This window comes from Lissotriton vulgaris, chromosome 1_2 (genome assembly GCF_964263255.1).
Source record: "Lissotriton vulgaris chromosome 1_2, aLisVul1.2, whole genome shotgun sequence".
NCBI classification, from domain to species: Eukaryota; Metazoa; Chordata; class Amphibia; order Caudata; family Salamandridae; genus Lissotriton; species Lissotriton vulgaris.
In genome coordinates, this window is record NC_141686.1 from 140,918,467 (window position 1) to 140,945,247 (window position 26,781).

Genomic DNA, 26,781 nt, shown 5'->3' on the forward strand with positions numbered 1-26,781 from the left:
GGACTTTCACAGAAAGTTATATTTCCGACAGACAGACACACCTCGATTGAAAAAGCGAATTATGAGAAGGGGCGGAGGTAATGAAAAGAAAGATTTGTGAAACACACTAATCGATGATAGGGGCATGGTGATTGCAGCCAACAAGTTCCAAATTACCAAACCTCAATATGGACATGTCCGCAAAGCACATTCCAAGACTTTCTATAAATTTCCTCTGCAAAGGCCAAATATTACAGCTAAAAATCAGCAAACCTCATTCTATGTGCACCTTCAGTAATCGTGCCCTCCTGGAGACGTTTTAGAATATTACCTTTAATGAAAGTGAACGAATATCGGGGACTGGCACAGAGAGGTGGCTTAAAAAGTAGATAGAAACAATCACAACAAATTTGGAAAAAAAAAATTCAATAAGGAAACGAATGGGTCTCGGACAAAAACACTAATATATCATAAGGACGAAGCTCTTGCTTCGAATCCAATCAAGTTATATGATCCATTTAAGGTCCAAGCTCCATCTGCTGCTTAGCTCCAAGCAGAGAGAATGTTGTTAAAGAGCTCGGCAGTCTAGTGTGTCCATGTCTGCGGCTGGCGTGTACGACATCAAATGAACACTAAATACTTACAAGCTATATTTCTAGCTCGTAATATGCCTCCCCCTCTGAAGGCTCACAGGCTGCAATCAACAAAGACTGTTGCCACCTGGAAATCCACTGCCTGCTTCGCTAATTGTGTAAGATGTTTGCAGAATGTGCCTACACTGTAGGTAGGAAATTAGATTCTATTGACCCATCCACCCTGTTCTCACAGAAACAATATGCAAACTGCAGCGTCATCAGGATAGAAGTCCCCCACTCACTCAGTAAAATAGCAACAACCAATGGTAGAAGGTCCATGCATTTTCTGATTTAACCATACTAAAGAAGGAATGTCCTGTCATGGGCTTAAAGCTGAAGTCTTAGTTCATACTCAAGTTCAGGGCTGTTCAATTTTTGTCCAGGCGGGCCTGATTTTCAGGGCTAAACACTAATTAAAAGAATTAGATTTAAATTGATCTTGAATGGATCTTACCCTCCTCTTCAGATGCTGACCATTAAATCCTTAAGCATGTTGCGGAGAGACACGGAGTCTATACTGCACCACAGGAGGTGCTATTGCATAGCCCTTAATGATAGAGCTGGACTCAGGCAGAGTTCTTTAAAGTCGGTCCTGGAGGGCCGGATCCGTGCCAGATTTGAAATAGAACTACATTTATCTAAATGGGAATATGCAAAAAATCTGGCATGGGTTCACTCCTCCAGGACAGGCTTTGGAGAACCCTGGAGGATAGCCAGCACTATGGAGCCAGGTGATGTCATGGGGGCATTTATCGTCATTTTGGGTGTTGCAACTTGTGACAGGCTATGAAAACTGAGCCATGCATGGCACTTACAAAAGCCTTCGGCACTGGTGGTAATAACACCTGCAATGCTTTGACACATTCTCAAAAGATGATGATTGTAGAGCTGCTGAGGATGCTTCTGCCCAATGCCAGAGTGACTTGAATCAAAATGATAAAGGGTACGTCTAGGAAGATCAGCAGAGCTTACCAATTTGTTTGTTAGGTTTACCTGGAGAGAATACTTTGGGATACTGTCAGCCACTGAACTAAGAGCAAGATTAAGTACCAGATAACCAATATTCCATCATCAAAATGTGCCTTCCCACACTTTAGAAGCCTAGGGGGCACATCTGATGGAAGCAAGAGACAGTGTCAGTATGGTGGCCCAACTCAGACAGCACATGCACCTCTTGCTAGGATAGACTCCAGCATTACAGAACCGGACGTACTGAAAAAATAATACCAAAAACATCAAGGAAGGATTGAGGTCCGGGATCTTATCATCCATCTTGATGAAAAAGGAATGGACAACTTGGGTGTGAAGAAGAGCTTTATGGAGCCCTCTTAGTTCTCTCAAAGTGACACGTGCAAGATTCAATGACCCGTGCAATCCTGGACTAATTAGTGTTGTGGTAACTGAAGATGTTTAAGAGAAGGTGAATAGATTGAAAGAGCTACCTATTGGACCAGGGGTCTCCAAACCGGTCCTGGAGGGCCGGATCCATGCCAGATTTTTTGGAAACCCCCATTGAGATACATGTAGTAATTTAAAAAATCTGGCATGGATCCGGCCCTCCAGGACCGGTTTGGGGACCCCTGTATTAGACAGTTAATAGAGAAACTTTTTCATTTTTTGCTTATACACGATTGTTCATCAGCTGCTCTTGCTATAAAGTGCATTCTACAATCATCGCTTCGCTTCTAGCAGACATCCAAACAGCTTTGATGTAAAGGATTAAACGTGTGAGCGGTGCTTACCTTGCCTGGACCCCTCCCTGGTGGAAGTCTCGGACAAGCTGGGAGTAAAAAGGCAGATGGAGTGCTGAGAGGTAGGGGCACTCTGTAACACGAGGGCCTGGCAGTACTCCATGACATTGGAACAGATCTATTAAGAGAAGACAGGAAATTGAAATCACAACATTTTTCCTAAGCAAATAAATGTGGAGGATTCAAGCTTTCTCTACTTCATCTAATCGTAAGATTTTGTATTACAACTTCCTACTGGGCGGCAGTAACTTGAAGAGGTCAAGGTACACCGCTAGTCCCTACACCTCACTATGAAACATACATTATAAATTATGCTTCAATACTGTTTACAGTCCTCGTACAGTTCACTGGTTTTCTTTCCTATTAATTTTTTTTTAATTCAGTAAAGGAACGCCTAAACAGAACTATGTTTGGTACAGAATGTTTTTATCGCCTTTATGTAATATTTTGCAGTGCTGTACTGCAATCCCTGCTTATGCAGTTTATGATATTCATACTAGCTTGGCAAGCATGCAAACAGTTGCCTTTATCAAATCTATCTCTATTATCTCCCGGGTGTACATTTCGCTCCCTTCTGTTATGTGTCCTCACATGGACTTCATGTATAGATTTCTGGATTCTAGGCAATGTTATCACAAGTGTCTGTAAAGCACTCCGACCAAGCCTGGTAGTGCTATGCAAAAATAAAGAGTAAATAGAAGCACTTGATCTCTACTCCTCACCTGCTGCATGGCCAGCTCAGTCTCATCCTTTTTGCTTACTCGGTCAGCCTGGGGGCTTTCATCTTGCAGTTTAAGCTGGCGCAGGCGGTCGGAGCCCCCAAATCGGCTCAACAAGCCCAAGCACTGACGCTGTAACAGGAGAGGAGAGCAGAGCGCACAGCAGTTAGCCTCAGAGGGTTTACAAATAATGCATGGATTATAGAGTACTTAAAAACGAGCTATGATGTTCCTGAACACCAATGGAGCATTTCTATTGCATATGCAAAACCCCAAGAGAAACAGTACAGCCAAAGCCATTTACCACTGGTGTCCAACGTTCACCAATACTATTATAGTGTTGTTGGATAGCAACATTACTCTTTGGTACTCTTTGGCACTGCATTCTCCAGGTGTAGTAAAGTCAAACAGTCAACGTTTACTCAGAGTAGAGCGCTAAAACCTCAGGAGATATTGACACGAACGGAAGGTGAAGGACGTGATCCAGGAGAGTTAGAAATACAAAGGAGCAACCTTTCAACCATCTGTATAGACTAAATCATTACAGAGGTTCATTGCACATCTAGCCGGCCTGACTAAGACGGACCGACAATAGGATTCAGAAAGAGACCAGGACTCCATGCGGAGCTAGGTCTGCAAGAGGCTGTCCCACATATATATACAGTCCTGATGAAGACCCGCCCCTGATGCGTGAAAACACCACATCGCCCCCCAGGGTCGAAACGTCGACGCAATCCCCGCTTTTGGCGTGAACAAACTATTCAAAACCCTGTAGGATCCAAGATTGAATTGATGTACCTACAGGATTATTGTATATATATAGTTGTTGATTCCAAAAAGTATATGAAGTAACACATTTTACTTGTTGTTTTTATTGTGTATTATGCTTTAGCACAAAGTTTTTGTGCCATATATGTTTTAAATATTCGTTTTGGGACAGTGATTGAAGTAATCTGTCTTCACATGTGAAAGTATTTGAGTAAAAATTTGCTTTCATTTTTCTTTGTGGTCAGTGTGTTCGTTTGTGAATGTATTAGTACACCTGTCTTGATATCCTGGTTAGGAACGAGACCTGCAAAAGGAAACATTGAAATACTAAAGCAGTGTGTATTTTTGTCCGACAGAACCATTATTATTTTGTCTAAAACCTCAGGTACAGCACAAGAGTGTACAATACATGTTGATGAGGGGGGAAAAAACATGCCCACGTGTACAAATCCAACCTGCAGCTTAATGAAATCTTTGTCAAAATTGGGTATGGAATGTGCATCTGATTTAGGCAAGCCCCTTTAACCAAGTTAGATTTAGTAATCACAATAGAGGGATGCACATACCAAATATAATGATTGACATAAACTGTTGTGATAGATAAGGCTTGATTTAGTGAGCATTAGGAAAAAAATGAATCCAGTGACATTGGTGTTTATAAACAACATTTAATACCAATAATCAATAGTCATCAGTTGCAAGTTGTTCAGCAAACAACTTTCGCCATATCAAGACATACAGGTCTAGGGCTTTCTCAAGGCTCTTAATTTGAACAAAAAGAAGAAAGAGGGAAAAAAAGAGAATGAAGATACCACATAATCTAGAAAAGTTCTTAAGTGAGCACACACTATGGCTCAAGGCACATTTGACGTTATTATCCTTATAACAATGTGCTACACATGTGAAGTTGGTGGGGGGAAGAATGGGTGGGAAGTACGCAAGAGAATGTATCAAAAATCTAAAATGTTGAGACGTAGTTGGGTGCTTAAGGGCTGATGGGCACAGGTTGATTGTTCTTATAGTCCAACTTGCTGATGACGACAATTAAATTGATAAAAACACTGGATCTGCTGGTACCGCTCCAGATTCTTAGGATATTAAGTGTTTAAATCTTGTGATTTAAGGATATGTTTTAAATGCCTGACCTTCTGAGAATTGCTGCCACCACAGCCATCACCTTGGTGAAGACTCGAGGTGCAGTAGTAAGACCAAAAGGAAGGACCGCAAACTGGTAATGTTGCGACCCCACCGTGAAACGGAGATACTTCCTGTGCGACTTCAGGATGGGAATATGAAAATACGCATCCTGCAAGTCGATCAACATAATCCAGTCTTCTTTCAGTAGCGCTTGAAGAACCTGTGCAAGGGTGAGCATCTTGAACTTCTCCTGTTTCAGAAAGAGATTTAAAACCCTGAGGTCCAGGATCAACCGAAGCCTGCCATCCTTCTTGGGTATCAGGAAATACCGGGAGTAACATCCCTGACCCTTTACCAGTTCCGGAACCACCTTTATCGCACCTTTCCTTAGTAAAGCCAGGACTTCCTCCTGTAGGAGAAGAAGGGGGTCCTCTGTGCAAAACCCTTGGCAAGGAGGGTCATTTGGGGGAAACTCACGAAAGGGAAGAGCATACCTATTCTCCACGAGATTGAGACACAAAGGTCCGATGCGACCAATTCCAATCCCATAGAAAATGAGTAAGCCGACCCCCTACAGGACCAGCATGATCCGGAATGGCGGATCTAGGGCTGCTCTGCTGTGGTTGGAGGGGGAGTGGGAAGAGAAGGAGGAGGAGGAAGCTTGACGACCTCTAGGGAGGCCTCTGTTTCTACCCCTGTACGACTTGTACAGAGGATTCTGCTGCTGTTGCTGCTGCTGTGGTTGCTTGTAAGAGCGAAAGGAAGATCTCCCAAATCCTCTGTATCGGTTACCCGATGTACCTGTGGTGTGAAGGCCCAAAGACCTAGCCGTCGCCTTACTGTCCTTGAACATTTCCAAAGCAGCATCCGCTTTTTTTCCAAAACAGGCTGGAACCATCAAATGGAAGGTCTATTAAAGTAGCCTGTACATCAGGGGAAAATTCATAAGACTTTAACCAAGCAGCCCTCCTGGTGGCAACAGATCATCCCATGACCCTTGCCACAGAGTCAGTCGTATCCAAACCGCTTTGGATCACCTGGGTGAGCAGCAGCCTGAGTGTCCGCAAAACCTCATTGAAGTTCTGCCTATCCAATTCCGGAATCTTTGGTACCAACTGTTTTGCAGAGCCCATCAAAGCGTTTATATAGCGTCATAGTAGGCACGTGCCATTTGTGGACTTGAGAGCCATGCTAGCTGAAGAGAATACCTTCTTAGCTGACTGATCCAGCTTTTTAGACTCCTTATCAGCAGGTACCTGCGGAAAAGCTCCAATCGATGTCTTGGAACAGGCTGCCTGTACAATTAAACTCTCTGGAGACGGATGAGTTGAGAGAAAGTCAGGTCAGGATCTCCAGGAGCCACCCTATATCTCCTAGCAACAGCCCTTGATACAGCAGGTGATGAGAAGGGCTTTTTCCACACTTTTAAGACAGGCTCTGTAATTGCCTCATTAAAAGGCAGCATAGGTTCCACCACTGAAGAGGGAGAATGGAGTACCTCAGTCAAAATGTTCGACTTAAACTCCGCAGTGGGCAGTTTGAGATCCAACAGTTCAGCTGCCTTTCTGATCACCATGTGATATGGCGCAACATCCTTCGAAGGGACGTCAGGTGTTAAGGAAAGTTTCCACTCTGGAGATAATTCTAGAGCACTAGCCTCCTTAAGTTCTTCTAAGAAGTCATCGGAGTCTTGCAACTCACCTTCTTCAATCTCCTGCGCTCTATATCTACACTCCTCCAAAAGCCTTTGGGCCTCCCGCCTAGACCTCATCTTCGGGGTCGGCGGAGCCACAACGGACTCCGATGGAGCCGGTGCCGGTGCCGAACTCGGAGCCGGTGGATCAGTATGGAGTGCACAGGTCGGACCGGAACCAGTGAAGATGGAATTGGCATCAATGACCTCGGCGCCGGAAAATGCCAAGCTGGCGTCGGCATAAAAGGCATAAACTGCGCTGGTGCATATGCTTGAGGGACGCCTAGGTTAAAGGCCATCAGACCCATGGGACCAGTCGGTGCTCCAGAGGGGTACATGGCTCTTGAGAAGACACCATACATTGCATTTAAATAATGCGTAGGGTTTTGTACTGGGCCAGGAAAAGGAGGGTATTGACCCTCAGGCTGCTCCTGCCGAGGTGCAGGAACTGTGTCAGCCAAATCCTCTGGCTGATGCCCCAGAGTTGCAGACCCTTCTGGCAATGGAGACTCTTCCTCTTCTCGAGTTGGAGAACGGGACGGCACCGGAGACTGATCCGATGCCGGAGCCGGAGAATGCTCCGGAGACTCTACAGGCGAAGTCTCACCTTCCGGATCCGGAACAACAGGTGAAGGAGACACATAATACTTCCGATGTCTTCTACCTGGAGACTTCGACTTCGTGTCTGAATCCTTCTCAGAATAGCGTTGAGACTTGTGCTTCTTCTTGGATCGAGAAGCATGCCCCGAAGACTACCTCGAAGGTGACCTCCAGCGGGACCTCGAACGTGACCTCGACCGCCTCGAGTGTGACTTCGAACTCTTCCTATTTTTCTTGCCTTTCATCTTCGCTACTAGAAGCTTCGCCTCTCTTTCTCTCAACGCCTTGGGGTTCATTTTCTTGCAGCATGGACACCCTTGGACATCATGGTCAGAAGAACGGCACCATATGCAGTCTTCATGCGGAACCGTTATGGACATCTTCCCGCACTCTCCGCACAGCTTGAACCCAGTCTTCTTCAAAGACATCTCGACAGGAAACAAAGAGGCAAGAAAACACTGGAAATAATCAATAGTAACAGAGTTACCACGTAGCTACTGAGGATCCCTAGAAAAACCGTTAGCGTCGATGACGCGGAAAAAAGGGAACGGATGTCATCAAGCCGACGTGGGCTTATTATGGAGTCGATGACGTCAGCGGGGCCGCGCGCGATGCCGTGCTTCTGTGGTGTCGTCCACGTTGGCGTAGAGCTACAAAAGAATTTCCGAATGTTGCTGACGCAGGAGATATTCACAAGGTGAGGATTCCACTGGCAGATGTATCCATCAGAAGAGTCTCCTTCAATAGAGCTGATCTCCTTTTCTCGCTCGGGAATGCTTTCCCTAACAGTGTTTATCTCTGCGCCTCAGAACACCTTAATGAGTTAAGGTTCTATTGATGACTTTTCCCAGTGTATGGAGAAACCCAGCTGAACTAGTGTCTCTAACACTTGTTGTATATGCTGTTTGCATAGGCTGTAATAGTTTGCTCTTACCAACCAATCGCCTAAGTAGGGGTAAAAATGAATTCCTTGCCTTCTGAGATGTGTTGCTACTGATGCCAGGCACTTTGTGAACACTCTTGGTGCTGATTTTAGACTGAAAGTGAGTACTTTCAATTTTACTGCTGTTTGTCCAAGAAAAATCTTAACATTCTCTTGTGTTTTTTGTTCATAGGGTTGTGTAAATACGCATCCTTTTAGTCTATTGTTGCCCTGTAATCTCCTTTTTGCAATTGAGGTAACACCTCTTGTAGTGTAGTCATTTTGAATCTTTGTGTTTTTATAAACTTGTGAAGAAACCTTAGGTCTAATATTGGCATTAATGTTCCATCCACTTTTGGAATTAGGAAGTATGTTGAATATACTCTGTTGCTCTTTTCTCTGTTTGGTACGTGCTCTATTGTATGTTTTTCCTGAAGCTCTTGCACCTCTTCGACTAAGTGAGATAATTCTTCTTTTGAATGTGTCCTTTGCTTTGGCTTCCCGTGTGGAGGCTATTTAGTTAACTCTGTGCAGTAACCGTACTGTATTATGTTTAAAATCCATTTATCTGTGGTTATTTCCCTTCATTTTTGTAGGAAAAATATTTGTGTGCCTCCTAATGGAGTAGCATGTTGGAGGAACTGTAAACCAGTTTTCTTTTCTTTTTTGTACATGCTTCTTTTGTGTGTGTACTCTCACTGTTGTTGTTTGTGAGTGTACTTCTTTATGAGTGCAGTCACTTCGTAGAGGTTTGTTGTCCACCTCATTGTTGCAGACCTCTGCCACGGGAACGCCCAAGAAAGGATTCTCTTCCTTGGTATTGCCAGCTTTGTTGCTGTCCTTGTTGTGTGCCCTGGTTTCCAGCTTGGTATGTTTCTTGGTAACCTTGATGTGAGGTAGCAGGTTGGTGTGTACCTCTCCCCGCTGGTCTCCTTGATGGTGTGCCTCTACGCATGCCTCTGAACTGCAGAGCCCCCATGGATCTTGCAGTTTTGTTGTCCTTTTTTAGTTGATTTAGCTTTTCATCAACCACACTTCCAAACAACTGTTCCCCATTGAATGGTGAGTTAATGATGTTGCTTTGCACTTCTGTCTTGAAGCCTGAGATTCTAAGGCATGCGTTCCTCCTTTCAGTGATGTGAATCATCTTTTGCCTGATAGATGTTTCAGCAGCAGCAAGGGGTGATTTCAAACATGTATTTGCAATGTTTTTACCCTCTTCTACCAGGTGGCTAGCTCTTTTATGGAATTGTTCTGGTAGATTTTGTAACAGTTCACCTACTTCCTCCCAATGTTGGTAAGCATGTCTGTTCAACAATGCATTTGAATTAGCTATGCACCATTGACTAGCTGCGCTTCTTTCCACCTTCCTTCCTACGAGGTCCATCCTTTTGCTTTCCTTGTCTGGAGGTGTTCCCAATGTAGTTAGTACATTGGTTCTTTTTCTTGCTGTTGAGGCAATGATCGTGTCAGCTGGCACTGAACCCCTGATGTATGTAAGATCTTTAGAGGGGTGTTTTTACACAATTTTCTGCCCTTGGTGTTATAGCCTTGCATGTAGCAGGCTCTTTGAATGCCTCCTTCTCATGGTCCAAGACACTCAGCAGCATTGGGAGAAATTGATTTCTAGATTGTGTAGGCATCAGTGTCTCTAATAATTGAGGTTTTTCTTCCTCTAGCTGAACCCCATATATTTCTGCAGCTTTTTTTAATCACTTGATTGTACATGCCAATGTCATCTGGGGGTGATGGCCTCGAATGATATGATTCCATAGCCTCCTCAAGTGAATCAGCGACGAGATCTTGCCATTGGAGGTCTGATTCTCCCAGGTCGCCGATTCTGCATATGTTTGTTCATCTTCTTTGACATCTTCCCTAAAGAAGAATGATTCTTCCTCTTCTTATTCGATCGGTTCGGAGGTTCTTGGTGGAATTGGTTCTTTGAACAACCTTTTCACCTTCCTTATTCTTTGCTTTCGGCTGGTATTTTAAATTGCTTCAACCTTTCGTTGGATTATTTTTTTCGGCTGAAGGATGTTAGCCATTTCGGCTTCGAGCCGCGTGTGTTTTGGCATCGAGATTTTCTGCTTTCCGATTTTTCGGCTGTCTACGACGATTCGGTCGTCGAGGTTTGTTTAGGCCTCTCTTTTCACTGAGGAGTCCTTTTCCAGACTGTCTTTCGACGTCTTCGTTTTTTCGAGGACCTTTGCAGTTCCGGAGTCCTTATCCAAGGATCCTACGGTCTGTTTTTGTTTGGATGCAGCTGCGGTCACCGAATGCTTTGACGCCGAGGATTCTTTTGGAGGTCTAGAGTTTGATTTTCTAGACTCATCTAGTTTTTTCGAGGTCAACTACTCTCTTACCTCCTTCGAAGTCTTCTTCTCAACTTCCATGACCAAAACTTCTCTGTTCTCATCGCCTTCTGGCCCTTAGGCCATGTTATCTTCCTCCTCACAGGAGAGGCCCAGGTCTCGCAGCGATGGTGGTGGTCCTTGGCTTTGCATGTTGTAATTGGCTCGTCGCTGCCTTTCTCTCACCCTCAACGTCTTCGGGGTGAAGACGGAGCAGGAGTTAAAGTCGTTGCTCTGAGGGCCCAGCAGCAGGCACAGGTTGTAGACCCGCTGCTGATCCTTTTGAGCGTATTTTTGGTGACAGTTCTTACAAAACTTGAACAGTGCCTTGTCCATTACTATGCACAGGGAACCCTTTGCATGTGCATTCTCCGATTGCCGAAGATCTTATTTTTCTTCCTTCATCGAACTGTGTTTGTCTTTGATTTAAAGTTGAAAGTAGAAGACACCGTCCTACAGATCTTTTACTTGATTCTTCTCTCCAATCTTGGGAGCTCCTCAATATAGATACAGACCCAACGGCAAAAAAAAGAATCTGAAGATGATTACCAAAGGTGGGATCTTTCGGAGGAAGCCCGTCGAATTCACAGAAGGGCACCAAATGGTACTACGTTGACGCCCACCAACAAATCTTTTTTTAATATGAGAAGAAATGGCAGAATAATGCATTGCATAGTGAATCCAGAAAAGATTCACGCTGCAAAATCCATTCTACTACAACCTTAAAGTAGGACAAACTCTCAAGAGGCAGACTCAAACATTTTTACAGATCTACTATTTCTCCCTTCTTGGATATCAAAAAAAGAGTCTACATTCAGTTGGCTTGCTTTGGAAATAAGTAACTTCTTAGGAGAGGGCCACTTGATGCTGTAGAACTTGGAAATGTAGGGAGTGTTTGAATAAGGGTATGGATCATTTGAAAGCCTGACAGCAGAGATGTTCTGCAGAGGAATTAATCCGGACATCATAATTCCACAGCTCTCCGGACATCATAATTCCAGAGCTCTCCTGAGTCATTCTACTAAATGGCATTTTTCTGTTTCGAAGCCATAGAATATGAAGTCTCATGTGTACCTTAAGTTTAGATAAAGTATGCACCTCAAGAGCATTTTGTATTAGTAAAAAGAGGTTTTGTTTTGATACAGAAACTAATCAGAAGTCAAATGCTGTGATGAGGAAGGCTTAGTGAGCTGAAGGTCCAACAGTGACAAAATGTGTGGAATCTGAAGTAATGAATTTGATTCCCACCATGGCATACCCATCCTTTCTCCTTTCAGAGGTTGTTAAACTGAGTATCATAAATTAGGCAATAGTACAATCAGTTAGTTACACTGCTTACGAATGGCAGGAGTGTAATATGAAGTACTACAAAAAAAGTTATTAGTTAAATGGGCATTTTTAGGCCACAGGTTGCAAAGGCAGGAACTGCAACCGTCTTCCAAATCTCACTAAAGAAAGAATAACTCAAAACGCGTTACCTGAAATCGTCCAATGTGCCCCTGGAGTTCCATCAATGTTCCTTCATTTATACTAATGTCCAGTTCACTTAGTACACCTTCATAAAAGAAAACACAAATAAACAGTTATGTAAGACTGTTACTTTACAGGTACCTTCACAAACAGTTCACTGCACCAACCGTCTCGCCATTACATTTCAAAGTTTTGTGCTTGGGAAAATAGTATTTTTATGTTATGAACAGTATAGGTGTCAAGGTATACTAGGTCCAATATTGACACAATAGATCCCACAATGCAAGTCAAGTTGGTCAAATTCAGGAGACATAATTAAAGTGTGACTCACTTTGTTGGGCTCCAAGTCTGAACATATTTAGCATCTAATATACACAGAAGTACGTTGAATTATTCGAAGCAAGTCATGATTTTCGCGTTACCTCTTCATATCGTTTTGTGTGAATGAATAAATGACTGAACACATTTTCAGAGCATGCAACCCCTGAATGGACTTTTTGGTGTTGGTCTAAGAATTGTACCCAACCAATGAGATTAGTCTTCAATTTTTTCTTAAAGGAAGTCAGAGAGGAGCAGAGTGTTATGACTAAAAGAGAGAGAGCCTTATCGCCAATGGCATGGGGCTCCAAATAGTTATCCTAGTTATTCTCACAAAGTGATCAGGACAGATTGGGCACCCCATGGGAGATGAGATTGAGTTATCTTGATTAACCAATGTAGTCATGCAACACAGCCCTGGTGAAATAAACATCACTGTTGTTTTGAGCTATCAAACAGTAATGTTAGGTAGAATGCAGAGTAGCAAAAGATCTGTGTACTAAACTCTCCACGCCCAATCTGAGGTGATTAGAAATCCACTCAAAAGACGAGGGAAAGGCAGGACCATGCAGAGCAAATCCTGTAACCAGCTGAACCTAAAGACATGCCTTAAGGAAGCATTCATATGAGAGCATATGGCACAAAGCATGGAACACAAACTGTTTAGAAACATGGGAAAGAGGTCTGTGTGTGAACATCCTATTCTGGAGACAAACTTGGCCCCTACTTCAGGGTTAGGTCCCACTCATGGTCTTTTAGTGACCAGTGACTCAGTGGATACTACCCTCACATTGAAAGTGGCCATTAGGTAGGCCCCCACCGCAAAAACAAGGCGACTGGACAACCCACTAGCACATGCATAATTCCACTCCGCACATCAAATCAAATGGTGCTCTCAGTGGAAAGGGAGGAAAGCCATTAGGGCAAGGTGGACCCCCCACAACTCGTGGAGAAGTGTGGCTCAAATGGTTAGAGCGGCAGACCCTGATCCAGAGGTCTGGCCTGGGACCAAGGTTCAATACCCGCCTTGGCAGGTCTTGGGCTCAATTTCCTCGGACCTGATAATTCTTGCCTCGGTGCCTATTCTAATCATGGGTCCCACTCTGCGACTCTGGGCAATAGCTTGTTTAATCTCCACAACGGCCCCAAAAGCGCTGGGATGCCTGGTTTCACCCTGGGGGTGCCCAGGAGTGGACATTCACAGGGAAAACCAGGAAGGGTTCCTAAGTGGTATACGTACAGCGCTGGGACACTGCCTCAGGGAAGTAGCTGTGCGCTCTATAAATGCCGGTACATTTACATTTACAACTCCAGCTGTGATGTTGACCAAAGGCAACAAATATTTATCTTGTCCAAATGTGCATCGTGCCCAATGAGGAGGTATGTAACAATGATGACCTGCAACTGTAATGGGCTAAAGGGACAACCAACCATCAGATTTTAGGGACACATCTACTAATGAAAGCCTGGGAGGACAGAAAAAATGATCTGTGCCTAAGCCAAGAAACTCCCCTGATGCTGGAGCCTTCAGGCACCATTAAATAGGCGTTGTACTCCATCCCACAAGAAGCACCGACATGATACAGGAAGCCTCAAGCCTAGCATGCAAAGACTAGCGAGATTCGGATCCCAAATGTCTGCAATCATCTTGTGAGGAAATGTGGTGTATTATATCTTGTGGTTGTGAGACCTCACTGTGTAATACACAGACAACCCTTCTAGGACCAGTTAGGCTTCCTTTGTCGGCTGTAGATCAACCCTGGGTAGCTGTGGCTTTGAGCAGTCAGGCTCCAATAACGGAACGACTGTAAAGCATTTACACAGCTCCAAAACAATTACAGAAGAAAGAAACACGCCTCTCAATCAAGCAGATACCAATCTGCAAAATTAGGTAGTATTTTTATAGGTTTATGGACACAAAAATAAAAAAGATCCATAGAAGGATTCCGGTGATAAAGCCTGTTAAAGAAGCAATAGATCAAGTCTTTTCACTCAACCATAAACAAGCATTAGCACATTCAAGGAATGTGACACTTAGAAACTTTTTGAACAAAAAGTTACAGCAAGGATGAATGCGGTTATTCAGAAGTACTTTAGGCAAAAAACTCCAATTTGGACCAACAAGGTCAGAAGAAACCGCTACCTACACAAGAAAAGCAGGCTCCAGTCCAGTTCCAGCATTAATGGCAACTTGCCACTGTTGGATACAGGATGCTGAAGATGCTCAAAGATGCTGAAGATGCTGTGCTATCGACAGGGGTCTTCGTGGGACTACTACTTGATCCATAGTCCAGGTGGGATGACTTTGGCCACAAGGGTCAACTGCACTACACAGACTCTACTGGGTCCAGCGGACTCTGGTGAAACTTTTGGGCATTGGGTGTCGGTCTCCCAGGCTGGGCTACGATGAGGTGCGACGATCCAGTGATCTGGGCTACAAGCTCGCCCAGGCAGGCTTCTTCAACTTAGTTGTAAGGGTGGGCATAGTTAGCGGAGTACCACTACGTGGAATTCTGCGGAATTCATAATAAACTCAGTGAACTTCGCTCCGCAACTCCGATCCGTCTCACCCCAAATAATAAAACAGAAACCTCACATACCCATGATAAAACAAGTAACTATCATTACATGCAAAAATGAACATAGTCATCTCACAAAAGTGAAAATGAAAATACTGCAAGCAGTGACAGAGGTGATTATTTTGGCGTCCTCACTAACCTAGGGAGAGAACCAAGCAGATGCATTGAATACAAAGAGCACATCATGCTGAATGATTGGTGGTGGTCCCATCCTCCTAGGACCACCCAAGCACAGTTATGAGCAAAAATACAATCTCAACCAAAGGCCCTGCAAAGCATTATGGGACGAGATTCTAGAATGCAGTGAATATTATAGTATCCAATATAAAAACATTCCTCAAAAGGCAGGCTCTCCAGGCTCAGCTATAATATTCAATTATATCTCAACCCACATACTCAGCACACAAAAGGGCATCTTGTATTGTAGCAATGGGAATCTTTCAGTCCACGCACTCATCCCCTGTAAAGGCATCTAGTGTTTTAGCAACAAGTGTCTTTCAACCCACACACATCCTATGAAAGGGCATCTAGTGTTTTCGAAACAGGTATCTTTCACCCTTCACACTGATCACTTGTAAGGGTATTTAGTGTTTCAGCAACAGATATCTTTCAACCCACACACTCGTACCCTGTTAGGGCAGCTAGCGTTTTTCACAACAGGTATCTTTCAACTCTCACACTCACACCCTGTAAGAGCATCCAGTCTTTTTCACAACATGCATCTTTCATTCCACACACTCATCCCACAAAAGGTAATCTTGTGTTTTCACTGGGAATCTTTCACCCCACACACTCATCCCCTGTAAGGTGTCTAGTGTTTAGCAACAACACACTAATTCCCTCTACAGCAATCCAGGAACTTCCCTACGACTGAGGGAGATTCACACGGAACAGGGCTCAACACAACGCAAGGACTCGGTCGCTGAGGGAGAATAACATTAAGAACAAGTTACTTACCTTAAGTAACAATATATCTGTAAGAGGTTAGTTATAGATTCCTTACCTTAGAATTACCCTAGGGCATCCGACTGGATAAGGAACGTTTTTTCGTCAGCAGTACCTCTGCGCGTTGGAACGTGACGTCGGTCGACTCAGCGTTTGTCGTGGTCACTGGGATGGCGTCGCGGGAGCTACTTACATGCCACCCTCGTGTGCGGACGTCGGTTCTGTACAAGACTTTCCACACCAGAAGCGCAGAGCCATGCAAGACACTGACCCCTGGTGCACAAAACTAGGGCCCTGAAAGGAAATCCTTAACCCTAGAAGTCATTTTGCAGAACGGGGAGGCTGGGTGGGGCGGTAAGGAATCTATTACTAACCTATGTTTCTTACAGCTATATCGTTACCGAAGGTAAGTAACTTGTTCATGTGAAAGAAAGAGTTATCGATTCCTTACCTTAGAATAGATACCCCAGCAATATCAACCCCGGAGGTGGGTCTGTGAACTAAGTTCACACCAGAAAGTCCTGAAGAACAGAACAGCCAAAGAAGCAGTCTATCTGGACTTGGCTGTACAGGCAGTAGTGTTTGGTGAATGTGTGCAGCGATGCCCACGTAGTTGCCTGACAGAAGTCATTTAGGGGGACTCCTCTTCCAAAGCAGTATTCGCTGCTGTCGCCCTGGCGGAATGGGTGCCCAGCCCCACTGGAGGCTCCTTCTTTGTCAAAGAATAGCAGGCTTTGATGCACAGAACGAACCACGTGGAGATGGTCCGTTTGTCCATGGCCCGACCTTGCCAAGCGTACACGTAACCAACAAAGAGCTGGTTGTCCACCCGGAATTGTTTGGTCCGATCCAAGTAGAAGGAAAGCGCACGTTTTGGATCCAGACCGTGGAGCCTCTCTTCCTCTTTTGAAGAATGCGGAGGCGGAAAGAAGGTGGGCAAAGTGATGGTTTGGACAATGTGGAAAGAAGTAACCACCTTGGTAAGAAAGGAAGGTCTAGTTCTAAGGACGACCTTGTGTGGATGGACAGCCAGAAAGGGAGGCTCGGAAGAAAGAGCTTGTAGCTCACTCACCCCGCGTGCAGAGGTGATGGCCACCAGAAAGGCAGTTTTCAGAGTGAGAAGTCTGAGAGGACAGTTATGTAGCAGCTCAAAGGGAGCACACATAAGACCAGTAGGAACCAAGTTCAAGTCCCACTGAGGCATTAAGAAGAGAACAGGAGGAATAAGATGAGTAATGCCCTTAAGGAATCTATTTACAACAGGGGACTTGAAAGGAGAAGGCTGATCAGGAAGCCTAAGGAAGGCTGAAATAGGCAAGATGTAGCTCTTAAGAGTGCCCAGAGCAGAGCCCTGCTGGGCCAAAGAAAGGAGGAACAAGAGAACCTCAGAAAGAGGGATGGAAAGGGGATCCACAGCCTTTGCTGTGCACCATGGGGGAAGACTGGAAACACTGATCTGCGCAGATGAGCTGCGATCACCGCCATCACTTTCGTGAACACCTGAGGGGCGATGGTAACGCCAAAGGGAAGCACGGTAAACTGAAAATGCTTACGGCCTACAGTGAACCACAGGTAACGCGGTCGGCCGGCAGGACGGGGGTCTGAAAATAAGCGTCCTGCAAGTCCAACGCTACCATCCAGACTCTGGGGTCGAGGGAAGACAGGACCTGAGCCAGGGTCAACATTTTGAAGTTCTCCTTTCGGAGGAAGCGGCTGACGTTCCTGAGATCCAAGATAATACGCAGGCCCTTGTCCTTCTTGGGCACCAGAAAGTAGTGGGAACAATGGCCTACTTCTGGGGCAGGAACTCGTTCGATGGCTCCCTTGGCCAAGAGAGCAGTAACTTCCTGTTGGAGAAGGGCCAGATGATCCCCTGACATATGATGGTACTGAGGTTGCATGACTGGGGGGGTCTCGAAGGAGAGGGAGTAGCCCCTTCGGACTACCTGCAAAACCCACCTGTCCAACGTGATGGTACGCCAGTGGGGGAGATGATGGTGAATCCTGCTACCCACTTGCGTGTGATGGGCCTGAAAGGTCGGACTAGAAGGGTTTGGAGGCTGCTGCAGAGAAGGGAGTGGTGGACTGGCCCGCCCTCTGGCCCCCAGAACCACAGTGGTGGTGACAACCTCTCTGGTTACACTGGGGCTGAACAGCTTGCGCAGGCCTGTGGCCTTGGAGGGAACGTGGTGGGGCACCGCTTCTGTAGCCACGAAAGGGGCGAAAAGCAGACTATGCAGGGCGTGTGGTGGAGAGGCTCAAGGACTTGGCAGCAGCCCGAGAGTCCTTGAAGTGCTCTGGCGCACTGACTGCTTTGTCGCTGAACAGGCGACAGCCATCAAAAGGCATGTCCATCATGGTGTTCTGGACATCCCCAGAAAAGCCAGTCGACCTTAGCCAGGCGTAGCGTCAAAGGGCTACCGGTGTTGAAATCCTAGCCAGCGAGTCAGCTGTATCTAGTCCACAGAGGATGGTAAACTTGGCTGTGTCTCTCCCTACGGCAACTACACGGGAGAGCACAGCTTGGGCCTCCTCCGGGCACTGGGGCAGCACTTGCGCCTCTGTATCCCACACAGAATGGGAATAACGACCCAACAGACAGCGAGTCAGCTGTATCTAGTCCACAGAGGATGGTAAACTTCGCTGTGTCTCTCCCTACGGCAACTACACGGGAGAGCACAGCTTGGGCCTCCTCCGGGCACTGGGGCAGCACTTGCGCCTCTGTATCCCACACAGAATGGGAATAACGACCCAACAGACAGCGAGTCAGCTGTATCTAGTCCACAGAGGATGGTAAACTTCGCTGTGTCTCTCCCTACAGCAACTACACGGGAGAGCACAGCTGGGGCCTCCTCCGGGCACTGGGGCAGCACTTAGTAATAGTAATAGTAATAGGGGCATTTATATAGCGCAGAGTTTTTACGCGCACCGGCGTGTCCTCGCGCTTCGACCGCTGCGAAACCCTTCCTGGCTTCCCTGAGAGATGGTCCCTTAATGGGTATCTCCAGGGTGAGACCAGGCATCCCCGGCGGTCTGGTGGGGCCGTTAGTGAAGATGAGGCAAGCTGATGCCCAGAGTTGCCGAGTGTGCTCGCTGCTCAGAGTGGGCACCGAGGCGAGAGAATTATCGAGTCCGCTGACCCTGGTCCAGAAACCTGCCGCGTCGGGAATCGAACCCTGGTCCCGGGCCGTCCTCTGCTCTCGGGTCTGCCGCCTCTAACCAGTGAGCCACACTACTTCACTTGCGCCTCTGTATCCCACACAGAATGGGAATAACGACCCAACAGACATGCGGTGTTGACCGACCGCAGTCCCAAGCTGAAGGAAGAAAACATCTGCTTCCGAAGTTGGTCCAGCTTTTTGGATTCCCTATCCGGTGGAGCATTAGGGAATGCGCCTTTGGACATCGAGGCTAGGACCACCAACCGCTCAGGGGTGGGGTGTTGGGAGAGGAAAGTGGGGTCGCCCGGGGCAGAGCGGTGGCGTCGGGCAATCATCCTATCCACAGGAGCCCCTGTGTTGGGCCGGACCAGGTGCCCAAAAGGATGTCGGTAAGGGCTTCATTATGGCAGTAGGGGCTTCGAACAGCTCGATATGGGCTGAAGCATCTCTGTCAGGAAGTTAGTCCTGACTGCCACTGTAGGTAGCTTGAGGTGGAGAGCCTCGGCAGCCCCACGCAAATACACTGCGTATGACAATCCCTCCTTCGTAACCACGGTAGGAGGAGACATGCCAAGGTCTGGGGAGGAATCCAGACCACAGGCGTCCTCCAGTTCCTCTCTACAGTCCAGATCATAATCCAACTGGTCGGTCAAAGGGCCTCAAGAACCCTCCCAGTCTTCCTCACCCTCCTCTGGCTGCCAACCCGGCTGAAAAGGGCCAGGGTGAAACACAGGCACAAAAGTACCCATTGGCGCAGGATCCAGTGTCGGCCGACGCCGGTCCGGCTCCGTGTCCATGTCAGGGCGCAAGCCGGGGTAGATGTCGGCTGGGGGTCCATCTGGCGGCGGCTGCGGACGTGGTGCCAGGGGAATTGGCGCCGGGGGAGGGGTATTCAGGTCGACCGCCGCGATCCAAATCCAGGCCTGGATCCAAGGGAGCCCTGCGGTGCCAGGGCCGAAGTCACCGGCGTCGAAGGCCTAGGGCCTGCAGCCGAGTCCAGGGGGCCCTAAAGCGCACTGGCAGAGTCGGGGTGCCCAAAGATGGCATACATCGCTTAGTAGAGCAGACAAAGCTGGGCTGGGGTCGCTCCCGGGAAGGATGGGTAGGCCAGAGTCGACCCTGTAGGCTCCGCACACGGAGCCGTGGGAGTAGCACCACCGCACCCTTTGTCGCGTTGGCCGACTGGAAGTCGAAAAGTGTTGATGCTTCTTCGACTTACTTGGCACGAGTGCTAAGAATTGAAAGAGGAATGATGATGGCTCTGCAGCCGATCCCTCGACCTCCCACGGGACCGGGACCTCGAGCGGCATGGAGCAGACTGCCAGGCCTCGAGTAGCTTTCCGGACCGCTCGCACAAAGACTACGAGGCATGGTCCGGCAGTCGGAGCACGACTTTGGGTCATGGTCACGCTCCAGGCAGTATCCGTCACTGACTTCAGTCGGCTACAAGAACCACAGGCCTTGAAGCCGGGCATCCCAGGGGCACTAGGAGTCTGGAGGTACCGCTCTCTCCAGATATGCGCTTGCTGGCGCGGAAAAAAGAAAGAGTTGATGTCAGCGCATCTATGTAGCTATCGCGAATCTATAATTAACTTTCTTTCAGATATTTAGCAGTGGCTGGGATTTCATTCACCAGTAGGTGGTGGAAATGTCTACTCCCCTCTGGAATCTGCAACTCATCTTTTGGGCCCAGTTTCTAGTTGAAGGCTAGGAGGACTACCTCATCTGAGTAATCACCCTCCAAAGCTACACAGGCAACCCCCTTTGTTTTTATGGCAGCTAGTGGTGTCCTGCCTTTTGAACAGTTGTGACACCATACCTTGTTGGGATCACAATTCTTACCTTGGTACCCAGTTTTGGTTTGTGAGGTGTCTTTGGCCCACCCTCCCGGACAGGTTTTTGGGGGGATACATGGGACTCCTTACTTTTATCTTTAAGAGGCTCACTGTCTTTCCTCTGGGGAGGTTCTGTAACCCCTTTCTTTTGGTCAGCCCCAGTAGACGTTCTAGTTACCCTGGTCTTATCCCAATGGTCCGCCTTCTTTCCCAATTCTTGGGGAGAAATATTGGACCTAGGTCTACCAGATACGGATGCAACTTTTCATCAATGAAATTATTTAATATGTGTTCCTTCATGAACAAATTATAAAGAGCATCATAACCTTGCACTTTACTTCCAGTCAACCAGCGATCTAGTGTTTTAACTGAGGAGTCTACAAATTCCACCCAGGGCTGACTTTGGGTTTTCTGTGCCCCCTGAATCGAATTCTATACTCCTCAGTTGTGAGTTCAAATCCTTCAATCAGAGTTCTCTTCATGAGGTCATAAGAGCCAGTATCTGCCCAGTATCTGCCCCACTAAGGGTCATAAGTCTGTCTCTGCACCAGAGAACAGTGCCCAAAGGAGTGCTCCCTAGTGAGTTTTGAAAGGCTGTGAACCACTTGGTGATATCATCACCCTCCTCAAATTTAGGGACAATCCCTTTGGAGATTTTGGGATCATAGGATCCTTCCTTCCTATATTTTTGTAATTGCTGCCACCATTGATGGGTCCTAGGCCCATCTCTGCTCTTTCTTTTTCTTAGAGCGAGGAGTCTGGTCTCCAGGTCTAATCTTTGGTCAACCTGGCTAGCAGAATTTCCTCCTCATTGAGGCTGTCCTCAATGGTACCTGATCCATCTGTGTGGGATCTTTTTACTGAGAGGTTGATTCTGGGAGTAAGGGGCTCTTGGGCCCTTTTTTCCCTATGAAGTGGAGGTTGGTGATCTACCTATTCATCCCCTTCCTCTACTTCCTTATTTGATTGGTCTTCACCATTTAGAGATCGGTGGACCTTAGCATACCCAGCCAACAGCTCCTGTTTGGTGGGATGGGACCACACGGTTATATTTTTGATTTTGCATAGAGACATTACCTTCTTTAAAGGCAAGTGAAGATAAGGGGTGAGGTTGAGCTCCTCAACCATGTACTCTATGCCATTGTGGTTACTTTCACTAATAGCTGGGTTCTTGTATTAAGACATTGTTAAAAAAGATTTCTAACCCCTCTAACCCTAGCTAAAGTGACTTTTTATTTTGCTAAAATTCTAGAGGGACTTAACCAAGTCCCTAACCAGACTTTTAGTAATTTTGCAAAAATGCCGGTTTGAAAAAATCTGAATTCTTAATACAATCTACGAGTTCTGTTGTGTGATCAGGTGGTAACCAAGTAGTCCAAAAATGCAAAGTTGTATATCCCACCGCTGATCCACCAATGTAGGAAGTTGGCTCTGTATATACTATACCAAAGCGAGGTATAGTGTGCACAGAGTCCAGTGGAACTCCAAAGGTAGTCAGAGGTGAAGTTAGATGGTATCTAACTCTCTATTTGTGGTAGTGTGGTCGAGCAGTAAGGCTTTAGCAGGTGACATTGTTAAGCATTTGTTGCACACACTCAGTCAGCAAATGAATTTGCACACTCAAAGACTGAACTTCAGACCAATTGTTTTTTGTATAAAAATATTCTTTTACTTATTTTATTTCCTAGAACCAAGCAAGCCTGTGACAGTTAAGTGAGAAGTACTTTGCAGCAAATATACTGTAACACAGTTTGGATTACAATTGTAAATGTACTTTGATTTGATTACAGTAGTGTTGCCGATAATGCAATGCTTTTCAGAATACAGTACATATACTTTGTGTAGGATTTTTAGTAAAATTACAGGTAAGTTACTTTTGAGAATACTTTTCTCACACAGTGCAGTATGCCTGGATACTGCACTGGGTCACTTCCTGTAAACAGGTAAGTAAAAGTGTTTTAGTTTGTAAGTACAATTTTAAAGAATTTCTTTAGGTTTTCCAACTCCACACTTAAAAACTATTCAGAGAAAACAGTCAATGTTATCCTATGGAGAAAAATAGTGTTATCGGTTTTAAAGTAAGTACTTTGTTGTGGGAGTTGGTGTTCTCGGTTAGACTCAGGGGTCCCCCAGGGTCAAGGATGCACTCTTGTTACACCCTCAGCGGCACTTGGGCAGCTGGGTGCAGAGGGCTGAGTCCCATTGTTATCAATTGGGGATCAGGGGAATTACAGTTGATAGCTGATGACAAGCAGGACCCCGGCTTGTGGGAGCAAAGCGCCTGGACTTAAGCTCAGGGCAAATGTTGCACAAAAGTTGCACCCTTAGCGGCACTGGGGGAGGCGGGTGCAGAGTGCTGTTTTGGTGCCGGAAGCCCTGTAGCTTTCAATGGGGAGTCTCCGGTTTGCACAAGCACTGCAGGCTTAGGGATGAAGGTCTTCTGGATGTAACCACCACTTGGAGAGGTATGTTGTATTGTATTGGCATTTGTATAGCACATGGGTACCCAGAAGCATCCCAGCGCTGCGGTTGTAACTTAGAGGACTGATCTCTTATGGAAAAAGCCAGGTCTTGTTTTCAGAACTTCAGATGGTTCAGCTCGCTCCGTAGATGTAGTGGGAGGGAATTCTAGAGTCGGGAAGCATTGAGTGAAAAAAGCCTTCGCCACTTCTGGCCTTCTTGATCCTAGGGACCACAGCAAGATGGAGTTCATTTGATTAGAGTTTCCTGTTTGCCCTGTAAGGGCGAATCATAGCATTTGTAATTAAGGATCCACTTCCATTCAGCGCCTTGTGGGCTATGCAGAGAGCCTTGAAGCTTATTCTCTCCAGTACTGAAAGTCAGTGGAGAGAGCGTAGGGCAGGTCTTGCTGAGCAGCGGTTGGGGGTGTCAGTGAGAAGCCTCGCCGCACAATTCTGTATGACCTGCAATTTTGAAATCACCTCCTTTGGGACACCTAAATAAAGAGCATTGGGGGTTGGTTAGGCACTGTCGGTTAGGCCACCCAAGGCCGTGGGGCGTCGGGTGCAGGGGTGCCTTTTAGGGGCGGATCTTCTTACCAGCTCCTGGTTGCAGTTGGGGGGGGGGCCTTCTTGTTTGAGTCTGCAGGCGTCGGCTGGAGGCAGGTCAGGGGTCACCAGATCTCGGGTCAGGAACGCCGGGGAGACCTCCTCTTGGTGTTGGGCCACTCAAACTCAGGCTGTGGGCATCAGTTGCAGAGTGGTGTAAACTCACGGATCCTTGCGGAGCTGGAGTCTGGTGATTAAACAAATCCGGTGTTCACGGGAGACACAGTTTTTGGGATTGCAGGCAGGTCCTCTGGGTTTTTTGAGGTTGCTAGCTGCAGGACACATTGGGATTTTGCTGGAGCAGGTTCGAGGTGGGGACCTGCCGGTAGGGCTGGGGCCAAGTCAGTGGGAGTCATCCTCTTTTAGGGGTCTCTAGGTCAGTGGCCAATGGGCGACTGACCTTAGGGTGACTACACCCTTGGTGTGCTCACGCCACATTGGAGTGAGCACAATCCCTAATCCTCATAGGGGAGTACCTGCCATCTGCGAGATGGCAGGCACTGAAGAGTGGGCTTAACCTCACCTCCCCCACCTTAGGGGTGGGGTTGGCAGAGATGGGCACATCTTCTGGACTGGCTTTTTTTCCCCCGCCTGTCTCCCTGCCGAAAAGGAGGGGAGACAGGAAGGGGGCCTGCTCCTGATAGCAGGAGAGGCTGGGGTCGCATTACAAAGGCTGGCAGGCCTTTGAAGCTTCCCTGTCACAAATTGCGCTTCATGGCCTGGGGGAGGTGTGAACACCTCCGCCCAGGAAAAGCTTTGTTTCTGGGCTCACAGAGCAAAGGCTCCCACTCTAGGGGTCCAGAAAAGCGTCTTGTGGTGGCAGGCTGGTGTGTACCAGTCATATGAACCCACCAGAGGCTGGTTGTTTTTCAGGAGGCATCTCTAAGATGTCCTTTGAGTGCATTTTTCATTAAATCCCACACTGGCATCAGTGTGGGTTTAATGTGCTGAGAAGTTTGATACCATACTTCTCAGTTTTCAGTATAGCCATCATGGTGCTGTGGAGTTCATAATGACAACATCCCAGCACCATATACTCTTCATGGCAGCATGTCACTTACAATGTCTAAGAATTGACGTAGACACTGTAGGGGTACAGGGTTCATGCACCTGTACCCTCACAGCTGCTATGGTGCACCCAATTAGAGGAGTGACATGTCGACTCTTCAAATTGTTCTGCATCAAAACACGCAGCCTGCAAAGGCAGTTTGTGAGTATAAAGCTACAGGACCTCTAAGGGTGACAATAAGTGCTGCAGCCCTTAGAGGCCTTCCCTGGTCACATTGCCCTGGGTACCTGTGGTACCATTTACCAGGGGACAACCAGTGGCCAGAGTGTAAATTGGGTGTACAAGGTACAGTTTTGGGGAATGAACACAGGCCTTGGGAACCTGATTGGCAGGGACCCAGGGCACATCATGTCAAAGTGAATCAGTAGTCTGGCAATAAAGGGTGGTGGGGGGTTACTGCAACAGAAACCCTGCTTCTCACAAGAACCAACTGTGCTACCTTGCTCCCAGAACCCTTGTGAATCAAGACCCATGTTGGGAACTCCCAGACTTGTCCCGAAGTCCCCCCTCTGCAGCCAGTTTTTAAAGGTGCCTGCCTACTTCAATGTAGAGTGTAGGTCTACCAACCAGACCATCAACTCTGCAACCCTACACCCTATGGCAGGTATACTCTAGCTGTTGGTGGTACTTTGGACCTTACCCCCATACCACCTTAAATCATGAAGGGGACTCCCCAGAAACCTACTGCAAGTACCTGTATGCCGTATCGGCCTGTTTAGCCCCATGGGAAAGCAGTACCTGGAAAGACGCTTTTAGGTGAGCATTTTAGTTACCTGTGAAATTCAATATTTTAAAACGTATTTACTTGCTTATGAAGTTCTTGGTATCAACATTTATATAAAAATAAGTTACTTTTCTAAATTTGATTGAGTATCTCAGTTATTACCTCTGTGAGTACAACAAATGCTTTGGCACATCCATAAGAGATAATCCTAAACTGCTTGCTCACACTACCACAAAAGAGAGCATTTAGTGTTGTCATTTTTGCCTTTGTAAATCAGAAAGGGTTGCCTGGACTCTCTGCACAGTGTACCTCATTTTGGTGCACTATATAGAGAGAGCCAGCTTCCTACACTATTGTTTAGGCAGAATGGGCTGGGGGTGAAAGAAGAATAAATCACCATGCTTTCGCAATTCTTTCATTTGATCATTCAAGCAAGCTAACTGATTTGTCCAAAGGAGGTAGGAAAGTGCTAACATTTAAAAAGGATGCTAAGTCAACAATAATACTCTGTGTACCTTTGGTTATCACATTTGTTATGGTTATAAAGTCACTACAACCACCAGCTTCCGCATCAGAGAGGTACAATCTTATTTTATGCACAACTTACCTGGAAGTGCTGCTTTGCTGATGATGCCTGTTAGAAAAGCCAGCTCCTTCAGCGACCCAGCGCTCACCTCCTGACATCGTAGAATTGCTTGGATTGTGTCTGAATGGGCAATAAGGAACTGCAACACCTATGTAAAATAACAAATAAAGAACATCTGCAAGTTTATCAAAATATACAGAAATAAGGTACAAACTGCTGTGAAAAAATAAGAGACCGCTGAAAATCCCACAAACACCCAGCATGGAAACTTCACTAATGAAATTTAATGTCCAAAGTATTGACTATAATAAAAATCAAGCGTCTTTGGGAAGCAAACTATGAAATATAACCCAAATTAAAATATACACACTGCAAGAAAGGAAAACAAGAGCGCCACATAAGGTAGTTATCAAATAAAACATATTATATAGAAAACGGCAAATGTAACTAAAAACAAGGGAAGGATTAAAC

The 26,781-nt window shown here is 46.4% G+C and overlaps 1 protein-coding gene across 1 annotated transcript in view; it reads right to left on the bottom strand.

Annotated features, from left to right (window-relative positions):
* NUP205 (nucleoporin 205) overlaps nt 1–26,781 on the bottom strand; it is a 967,082-nt gene that overhangs the window by 17,064 nt on the left and 923,237 nt on the right. Inside the window, exons 35-38 of the mRNA XM_086952983.1 lie at nt 26,332–26,458; nt 12,034–12,110; nt 3,088–3,216; nt 2,357–2,483 (exon numbers count right to left, since the gene is read on the bottom strand). Of these exons, the coding sequence (XP_086809109.1) occupies nt 2,357–2,483; nt 3,088–3,216; nt 12,034–12,110; nt 26,332–26,458 (460 nt within the window). The remainder of the gene's footprint in view (nt 1–2,356; nt 2,484–3,087; nt 3,217–12,033; nt 12,111–26,331; nt 26,459–26,781) is intronic.